Below are 10,057 nucleotides of genomic sequence, written 5' to 3'. Positions count from 1 at the left end.
AATAGCTAAAAAACAATAAATTCTGATAACTCTCTATTTATATAAGTCATGCAATAAAATGATGAGAAAAAACTATTAAAAACTAGAAAAAAAATCCTAAATAACCATTGACAATTACTTCAAAAGATAACGAGCCTCTCAACATAAAAAATACATTTTTTTGGTTCCTGATATTTATTTTTATGAGACTGATTAGCCTCTGTGTCAATATTGATATATGGGCTAACCAGTCCCACGATATTAAATATCAAGGACCAGAAATGGTACTTTTTTTTTTTTTGGAGACCTCGTAGTCCTTCAAAAAAATTATCAAGGACATGATTAGGTATTCACTCTTAAATTTATAATTTTAAGCAAAGAAACTAAAGATGTCAACACAACGGTCCTCGAATCCCAAAATCTTCCCCGATCCCGTCCCAAATCTTCCCTGATCTCGCCCAGATCCCGCCCTAAATCTTCCCTAATCTCGCTTCGATTTTCGCTGCAAGAGATAACTGAGCCTCATTTTTTTCATTTTTTGTAGTTTCTCAATCCTGCCTCAAATCTTCCTTGATCTCGCTCCAATTCCTGTCGTGGGGATAACTGAGTCTCATTTTTCATTTTTTTTTGTTTTTTCGCAGTTCCCACGAGAATTCTCATTCCTTATCTTTCTATATTCTTATAAAAACTCTTAATGAAAAAACTCCTAAAAATTGAAAAAATAAAAAATACATATAATATGTTAAAATAACATACAAATATATTTTGTCCAAATTCTAAAATAATGAATTAATTAAAGTTTAATATCCAAGTCCAAAAAATATAAGAACACAACATAATCTAGGAAAATAAAATAAGTCTTAACACAAAAAATGATGGAAACTCAGGTGCATTAACTTTATGTGAAGTTAATAGTTGAGACTTGAGAGTCTTTAAATGATTTGACAAATTTGACTAAATTATCATATAACAACTATGAGTTATCAATTTCACGTGAAGTTAACTGCACTTGATTTTTCACCACAAAAAATATATATAATAGATGAGATTACTAAAATACCTAAAATATTAAAGATAATTAAATAAATTCGTATTATTCGAGGATCATGGAGACGGGACGGGGCGGGAATCCCCACTTGAGTCCTTGCAATTGTCTCGAAAAATTTTCTTCCCCCGTTTTTGGAGAAATTCTCCATCTTCAGGTTCCCATTTGGAGTAATATTAGTAGAAATTCTCATATCTAGAAATTTTCCATCTTCGAATTTTCATTTGGAGTAATATTCGTATGAATCCTTATATCTCATAGAATTTTGCCACCTCTAAAAGAAACTTAGATTCGTATAGTGTTAATTTGGATTGACTTTTTTGAGTTAAAAAGTACTTTTTTTTTTATTTACAAAATACTTTTATTCAATTTTAAATTTATTTGGGTACATCTTTCTAAAAAATATTTTTATGGAAAAATAAATGATTTATTTTTTCTAAAAATTAACAATATCTTTTTTTAAAAAAACCTATTAAATTGTAAAATATTTTTGTTTATTAAAAAAATCTTTTAACAAACACGTAATTTTTTTGTTAGAATTACAATAAAAAGGTAGAGCTGTCGGAATATTAATTTTTTTAATGCGTTATAGCAAAATGTATTGTTCTGCAAGCTTTTCAACAATCAAGAATGAATTGAATTTTGTGCACTGCCCTCGATTTTATTTTTTCTGTCTCTTTCCACCCAGCATGTACACTCAACAATGATAACCCTCTTTTTTCTATCCCTAAACACATGAATTGTTGTGAACTTTTAGGCAACAAATGTGTATTATTTATAAGTCATCCGCAGCACCTATATTAAAATACCAAATCTGGCCATTTCTGACAAATAATCGTTACAGCATTATGAGGTGCTATATATTCTTTTGATTAAAAAAAAAAAAACAAGAAGAAGAAAAAGAAAAGTGTGTGATAATTGACTTCCATCCTCCCCAAACTAGAATTAGAACACGGGGGCAATAAGGGCACTAACCTTAATTGACAATGGCTTCAATCTAAAGTACTGATACCGACCATGATCATCTAACATTCTCTTTATGGTACATAAGCAGCAGCCTCTAAAACACAAGGTTTGTTAAAACAGAATCCAACATATGACACCTTTAATAAACTTGAGATTTTTCCGAAGGGAAAATTGAAGGTGGATCTGGTCACGGATTACATGTAATGACTCAACCTGGCACAATAATTACATCTCGCGTACTATCAAGATACTGGAGCATATTCTTGGATTATTGATGCCAATTTATTTCGATCTTCTTCTGTTTTCACTTTTATCAAGAAGGTGCGTGCAACAACGCTATCATTATTTCCACCACTTCCATCAGCAATATCCTACAAAGAACGACAGACAGTGAACAATCCGAATGATAAGCTTTTCAAACAGAATCTAAAAATATAATGGAAAAGGTTACTTTTAGCTTCTCCTATCAATACTAACTATGCAAACTATACAGAGCTTTTTGATGTTTATATAAACACTTCAGCATTTGTGCCTTACCGACGTGTGGAATATAGCAACAAGAGTATTCTTCTGTAGATGCGTCTTTATTCCTGGATACAACAAGGCATTGAGAAGAATTTTCCCTACCTGCCATCAATGAAGGTATCAGAAAGTCAATGAAACTCACAGAAACTCACCTAAACTATAAGTACCAAGAGAAATAATGAAAGAACAAACCTCATTTCGAACAATGATTGTTGGTTTGGACTCCTTGGTAGCCTTGCTGACACCTTCTTTGCATTTAATACACAGTTGACCCATTCCTTTATCTTTCCATACATTCTTAACATCTGTATCACTTGACTGGACCAAAAAAAAAGTGAGAGACATTAACTCATTAAATTGAATCAAGGGTAGGCAAAATAGATGCTGTCTGAAAGCTATTCTGACACTGCAAGTACATAAATTATTAAATTTACATTGAAACATTGCATCAAATGAGGGGAGGGAAAAAAAATACCTTTACAAATAGTTTGCACTTCACTTCATGCACAACTATGATACCTTTCTCTTCTGACTTCTTCACTGATGGACTGCTGGGCTGCTCCAAGTCATTTTCTGAAACCAAATAAGAAATTTTAATTTGTACCCCCTTTTCTTTTCTAATCTTATTGATTATAAATGCCATGAATATTAATAAATGTAACTCTAATGGTTCTCTTGTGCACAAGAAATTAACATTTCTATATACTAGCAAGCAAGAATGTTGATGGGACCCAGAGTATAAGGTCAAAACTAAACTTAAAACAATATATAAGGTAATGATATGTAACCAAGTTCAAAACTAGAACAAGATAACAACGCAAAGATAAAAAATTCAAGTACCCAGCTGATAGTAATGAATAATAGTACCCTCAGATCTCAATATCCATTTTCTTCCCAATATCGTGTATCTTTTGTTTCGTCCAGACTAATAGAACTTTCCTTTTAGAGGAAGAGGGCGAGAAAGGGGGGGGGGGGGGGGAATAAGGGATTTAGTTTTTGTTAAACAACCTGCAGATGTAAATATGTTCTTCCTACTCTAGGGTTTCTTTAATGAAAATAATTACCATATAGAGGAGGAAAGGTTATCATACATTAGTAAAGACTAAAGAAGCATGACATACAGTTATCAAACCACCTACCACAAAAAAATAAAGTAACCTTCATTTTATATTCATTTAAGCATGAACAACAATGACATCATGTGACACTTGCTCCAAGAAACCTCCAGCATTAAAAAGGGTCACAAATGGTGAATCAAATACACAATACAAAAAGGATAGGATATTCTGTATTTGCAAAAGGAAATGAAGTATCTATTAAGAAGACTGTAACTGAAAACTTGGGAAGGGTTAAAGAGAGAAGAATCATGTCCTCACCACCATCTACATCATCTGAAGCATCATTATTAGAGGGAGCCGAATTTTGAGTACCTGGAAAACATAGGATAATTTAGCAGCCAATAGCGAAACAGAGACAAAAGTTTCAACCTAAGTTCCACAAATCGGCATGCAATGCAGTTTGAACTTCCAGTCAGGATATGAGCATCCGTCCAAGGAATAGATAGCAAGCTTTGTTTCCAAAATGGAGGACATTAAGATAACAGATACTCTATGCAAACCTCCAATTTATTATGGGTGTCCTAAGCCAGTATACATATGTCCCATGGCCTCTAATAACTGACGGCGGTCTGTCATCTAGACATCACAATAAAATTATACAACAAATTTAATTTTTTTATTTTCATTTTATAAGATTCATGGTCTTAAATTTTCATTAAACATATAGGGTATACTATTTGAGGGTGAGAAGAATCATACCAAATGTAAAAGGTTTTTGACTGTTTGAGAATAATCCAGCACCCCATGAAGTAGCAGGAGTGGCAAAGTTTGCAGCAGAAGAAGCAGCGTTCGCAGCAGAAGAAGCAAAGTTTGGCAGAGGAGTAGCAAAATTTGTAACAGGACTAGCAAAATTTGTAGCAGGACTGCCAAAATTCATAGCAGGACTGCCAAAACTCATAGCAGGACTAGCAAAATTTGAAGCAGGACTAGCAAAATTTGAAGCAGGACTAGCTGTAGTAGACCCAGTTTTTTCTCCAGAAGTTTTATTTTCTTTATTAGTCACATCTGGAGATAATTTTTTCCCGGCAAAAGAAGCACCAACATCAGCAGGCAAATTTTCCCCCTTGGTGGCATTTGCTTTGATCCAGTTTACAACATCACTAAACTTTTCCTGAAACAATACAAGGATTTTCAACTTTATGCATGGCTTACAGCATAGTGTAGTGAGCAGCACGACTCTTTGGGGTGGGGTGGGGTTTTTGTGGGGGAGGGGAGGAATGACATAGATGCTAACACTAAAATCATTAGAGGTGGCAAGAACAAGCAGTGAGATCAAGCATATTATAGTGTAGCCAAAGCAAATCTCATTCTCACCAGTAGACAGACTCCCTCTTGGTAGAACACAGGCAGGGATGTTGTTATAAAATGGATATAACCTTGTATAATTACTTAACAACAATGGATATAACCTTGTATAGTTACTTAACAACTAGAACCACAGTGGTTTCACTTTCCATTCGGAAATGTGCAAGTATACCTGTTTATTTAATTTAAGTATTCATACAAGTAACAAAACTACAAGATATCAGACAAGAGTCTGCTAAAATGGTAGCTTCAATAACATATTACTTGGATTCAGATAGTATGAAACTACCAGTAAATTGGAAATATAAGTAATGTATGTAAGATCATTAAACCATGTGCTGAATTACCATAATGCCTGCAGCATGTTCTAAGTAATCTCTGACACCATCTTCCCAAAGCTCATCAGGGTGATTCTGTAATTGTGTTTGAACCCAGCTGTCAAATGGAAGACATGTAGCAGAATAATGAGAAGGACTATGCAGGATCCTTAAACTAGATTTTACATCAAAGCATGATGATTTATAACAAATGCTAACCAAATAAGACATATGCAAAGTATGCAAAATCCAAACCCAGATTTTTTTCTCATTTACCAAAAACTGAAATATGCAAATAAGGAAAAGGCAAATTGGTTGATATAAAATATGTACCTTGCAAACTGGGTGTTTAAGGCTCTCACATGCTTCTGGGAAGACTCTGCCCGCCGCATATCCAATGATGGCACTGCCATTGTTTGCTGGGATGGTTCAGCTCTATGAACGTCAAAAAGAGATCCTTCCATTATTCTTTTGTTCCGAAACTGCATCACAGTGAAAATGGAGGTACATTAAGCTTCGACAGAATTACAGAATGATAAGGCAAAGGCTACAGACATTCAAGCATCAAAAAGTTCAGGTAGTTTGGCCATCGGAAGTTATACACCCACGTACGGACATAAATATATACTTCCAAAAAAATCATCTGCCACATGTAAAATGACTCGAGCATAAACTCTGGAGAGTTTCCTAGCAAGTTCCCAAAGATAACCGTTAAAAAGCATAAAAGACAATTTAGCATACACATACTTATTAAGAGCTAGAGCACTACAAGTGTGTCATTTATTGGTAATAAGTCAGTAAATTGTTATTTCTTATCAAAATCAGTTCAAATCTCAGTCCTGTTACATCGCATATTCTTGGGGGAGCTTTAAGGTGAAGTGTAATGTATCACTGAGCAAAAGTGCCAAACACTTGAGAGACCAAAAGGTGGATCCTTCTCAAAATTGAAAGCAAGATAAGCACAAAACTGAAGTAAACACAAGAAGATAAGCTTATAGTTACAAACAGCTTCATTAGCAAATGCCTACAACTCACCCCTTTCAATTCAAATCGCTACTGATGTTCAATCTACTCCCAACAATTACTGATTTTCAATCACAAGGACAAACTTTTAAGATGCTATCTATAACACGATTTTGCGGAAACTCAATGCCAGAAAAATTCACCAAGTAGAAAAAAATTGAACTAGCTGGAAAATTGTATTATTCTAAGACCCAAACCAAAAAAAACGGGGAAAATGTCGGCGGTAAAGTACGTAACGGAAAATTGGCGAATCAAGTAGTGAACTTGTGATTGAGCTGAAGCTCGAAAACGACAAAAGGGAAGAGTGTCAACAGAGACACTTACCACCGTTTCGTTTGTATCGGTGTGGTTCGGTTCCGAAACAGCCAAACGCTTCGAACCTCTCATTTTGGCACAGCTCAAGAAGAAGGGAAATAGGGTTTTATGCCGGTGATTAATCGATAATTTGATATAATTTGAACTCCAGCAAACAAAACAAAGTTTGTTTTTCTTTTCTTATTTTTTTTTCCTTCTTCTAAATTGATTGTTGTATTTGAATCCGTGGGATCAGGTGGGGAACTCTCTTTTAATTGGCACCGTTAAATGAAGTGACGATCTATTAGGGTTTACAGCCCGTTTCAGAATTTCAAAAGTATGTCCAACCCATTAAGGCTAAATGGGCCTTTCTATGTAACGGATCAAGACAGTACTGGTGGCCCATACGATTAAAGAAATGGATTAACTGGTAATTTGTATTATATAAAATGACTAAAATAGATATATCTTCGACCCTCCTCTCTCTTTCCGTCTCTCACTAAATAAGGTTTGGTATGGTAAAATATTTTTGAAGAGGTGCTTGTACTTTTTAAAAGCACAATAAAATAAAAAAGATTATGTACTTGTGCTTGCCACTTTTAAAAAATTAGAGTATTTTTGAAAATAATTAAGGTGGAATTTTTTAAAATTGGCTTGTACTTTTCAAAATTTAAAAATCTAATATAACTTTATATATTAACTAATTTTTAAATTTAACACTTAAATTTATGTCTTTTATAATATTTTTAAATTTTAAAAACTATTTTACCAAACATAATTATTGCTACTTATGTTTATTAAAGTCATTTTTAATTTGATTTACCAAACATAAATGCTACATTTTTTAAAAAACTATTTTTTTAGCTAATTTTTAAAAATAAAAAAATTTTACCAAACTAAGTCTAAGACGATAGAGAAGAATGATACCTGCTAAACTCGCTTTTGCCAATTTATTTTTTTGCTCAACTCAACATTAAAAAATTTCTGGATACAATTTATTTTTGTATTTTTTTCTATTTCTGAATTTTTTATTGTGTAATTGGAAAATTCAATAGGTGCTAAATTTAGTCTTTTATTCCAATGAAAAAAAGAATACAATAAGAGAAGAAGAACATAAAGATAAAAAAAGACAATGTAAAAAAGAAATTCAAATTAAAATTAAAAAAAATAATTATCTATGAACAAAAATTTTTTTATTAAAAATTCGTGTCCACCTTCCTAATTCCTAATGTAGGGTTTTGCTCAGCGTCTAAAACAAAGATGTGGAGTATTTTCTATGGTTTAAAACTGGCATGGGACTTGAATTTCAGAAGAGCGATTATGGAGACCGATTTGATGAGTGTTATCGACATTTTAAACAACCAAGACAGAATCAGGAAACACCCAGATGGTATAGTGAGCCACATTAAAATCATGCTAGAAAGAGACTAGGAGGTCAAGCTTATACATAGCTTAAGGGAGGGAAATAGATGCGCAAACTTCTTGAAAAAAAAAAAGGGTCTGTAGGTGCAGCAAGGCTTTATATTCATAGATATTCCTGTGAGTAGTCTTCCACAAATTATTGATGTTGATTGTAGAGAGGTTACTTTGTCCCAGAATTTTGTAATTCGGGAGTTTGAGCTTTAGCCTCGTCTACTTTTGGTACTTAATTATTTTATATACAAATTTATTGATCCAATCATATTAAAGATTGATTAAAATTTATAAGCAATTGTTTCTGTTTCTAACGTTTGGGGTAAATTCTATTTGTGTCTTTAACGTTTAAATCGTCTTATTTGTATCCCTAACATTTATAAAAGTGATTTAATGTTATCCTACTATCAATTATACTAATAAATCAGATTATATTTTTTAATTATTTTCACTTGAATGTATTCTAACTTCAAGAAGAGATTTTTAAAACTCAAACTAATGCGTTCATGATATGTAATTGACAGCAGGATAACATTGAATCACTCTTACAAACATTAAGGATACAAATAAGACGATTTAAACGTTAGAAACACAAATAGAATTTATCCCAAATGTTGGGACAAAAACGATACTTTACTCTTTTAAAAATTAAAAAAATGTCTGTTATTTAAAATGTCTGAGAGCGAAGGTAAGTGTTAATTTAAAATAAAAAATAAAAAAATCATTGCGTGGGCCGTTGGAGATGGAGTTCACATGAAAATCGTAATCAACTTTATCATACAATTACAACGGCGGGGTATGTTACATATGCATGTTCCAACACGTACTCCACACAGTAGGTACTACCAAGCTAGTGGTTACTGTATCTGATAAGCTTAATTAATCAACTTTGTGGGGCTTAATTATTCAAATCGAGAAACTCCAGAGTGGCAAACCAACATCGAATATCTCCACGTCATTACTGCCATCTCTCGGAAAAGCAGGATGAGGAGGAGACCTTAGAGGCTCATCCGCCATGCTCATAACCAAATCATGCCAATCCTCAAAATCAGAAACCGCCGGAACAACGTTAACCTCAAATTCAGAAGCCTTGTTCACATCCTCTTCAATCCCCACCACGCATTCCCCAACACTCTGCTCCTGATGCTCCTGCTGGGCGCTGTCCTCCGCCGCGAACGCAGCCGCAGCCTCAACAGCAGCCCTCCTGATGTCCTCCGGATCGGTGGAAGACGGAAGCTGCAAGCGCGAAGCAGAGTCAGCGAAGTTGAGGCAAGCGGACTTGCCGCGAAGCGCAAGAGCAGCAACATCGTGTGCACGTGCTGCCATTTCAGGTGTAGGATAAGTTCCAAGCCATATCCTTGTGTTGTTAACGTTGTTCGGAACACGAATCTCGCAAACCCACTTGTTGTTGTTCCTCCTCCGCACTCCCCTGTACACTGGGTGCCTCGTCTCCTTGAACACCCTCCTCCCCGCTCTCTTCTTCGGCATCGACGAAGCCAGAATCACTTCATCGTCCGAGTAATGATGGTTATGAATGTTCATTCTGCTTTTTCAAAAGTAGTTTGTTAATTCAGTTATGATGGTTAACTATGAGAGTGTGAGTTAGGAAGTGAGAATGTGAGTGTGAGTTACGAAGTGAGAGTGTGTGTGTGAGTATATATAGGTTGTTGAGGTTAGATGGGCCACGTATGGTGCTGCGACGTGGACACGGACACGGGGACAGTTGGATATATATGTATGTGGTGGGCCAGCCCATAATAACTGGAAGCTAAGCCCATGGGCTGGAATTCACTTTCACTTTCCTTTTGATTACGTGGCAGCAGTGGAGGATTTGGAACTTTGTTTCTTCCTAAGTTGACACTTTCACTTGCCTGTCCTGTCTCCCACTCTTGTAGTGTTGTTGCTCCAGCTATGGATATAACTGGAAATCCCAACGTTGAAAACGTGTTTCTTCATCCTCTATTTTTAACACTATTTTTTTTCCTTTACTATTTATAGTAGCAGGACCGTCACTGGTTTTGTCCCCGGTTTGTCCGACAGCTCAAACTCTACTAAAATAAATTTAGTAATTT

At 34.6% G+C, this 10,057-nt stretch overlaps 2 protein-coding genes across 3 annotated transcripts; both read right to left on the bottom strand.

The window, feature by feature from the left end:
• Nucleotides 1–1,665: 1,665 nt before the first annotated feature.
• On the bottom strand, nucleotides 1,666–6,810 carry LOC130979168 (uncharacterized). Of its 2 annotated transcripts, none has more exons than XM_057902541.1 (9): nucleotides 5,868–5,890; nucleotides 5,589–5,737; nucleotides 5,286–5,373; nucleotides 4,333–4,744; nucleotides 3,892–3,945; nucleotides 2,991–3,088; nucleotides 2,708–2,833; nucleotides 2,528–2,617; nucleotides 1,666–2,361 (listed from the first exon to the last, which is right to left on the bottom strand). In XM_057902541.1, exons 1-9 carry the CDS (start codon nucleotides 5,871–5,873, stop codon nucleotides 2,233–2,235), a joined length of 1,152 nt encoding a protein of 383 aa, XP_057758524.1. In that variant the 5' UTR covers nucleotides 5,874–5,890; the 3' UTR covers nucleotides 1,666–2,232. The 2 variants fall into 2 exon arrangements, with proteins under 2 accessions (XP_057758524.1, XP_057758523.1); XM_057902540.1 differs by lacking the exon at nucleotides 5,868–5,890 and adding an exon at nucleotides 6,603–6,810 and having other exon boundaries at nucleotides 1,669–2,361.
• A 1,923-nt stretch (nucleotides 6,811–8,733) lies between these two features.
• Nucleotides 8,734–9,614, bottom strand: LOC130982220 (dehydration-responsive element-binding protein 1E). Its single transcript, XM_057906119.1, has one exon. The coding sequence runs from the start codon at nucleotides 9,525–9,527 to the stop codon at nucleotides 8,892–8,894; it is 636 nt and encodes a 211-aa protein (XP_057762102.1). The 5' UTR covers nucleotides 9,528–9,614; the 3' UTR covers nucleotides 8,734–8,891.
• Nucleotides 9,615–10,057: the final 443 nt, after the last annotated feature.

This window comes from Arachis stenosperma, chromosome 5, assembly GCF_014773155.1.
Source record: "Arachis stenosperma cultivar V10309 chromosome 5, arast.V10309.gnm1.PFL2, whole genome shotgun sequence".
Classification (NCBI taxonomy): domain Eukaryota; kingdom Viridiplantae; phylum Streptophyta; class Magnoliopsida; order Fabales; family Fabaceae; genus Arachis; species Arachis stenosperma.
The sequence above is the reverse complement of the archived record's forward strand: the minus strand, read 5'-3'. Positions and strand labels throughout refer to the sequence as shown.

Bases quoted from the DNA above. Each gene is read 5' to 3' on its own strand.
- LOC130979168 (XM_057902540.1), bottom strand. From the start codon at position 6,665: ATGAGAGGTTCGAAGCGTTTGGCTGTTTCGGAACCGAACCACACCGAT. The intron at 5,738-6,602 runs GTAAGTGTCTCT...ACTGTGATGCAG, and splicing joins CCGATACAAACGAAACGGTG to TTTCGGAACAAAAGAATAAT. The intron at 3,946-4,332 runs GTATGATTCTTC...TATGTTTTCCAG, and splicing joins TCAAAAACCTTTTACATTTG to GTACTCAAAATTCGGCTCCC.
- LOC130982220 (XM_057906119.1), bottom strand. From the start codon at position 9,527: ATGAACATTCATAACCATCATTACTCGGACGATGAAGTGATTCTGGCT.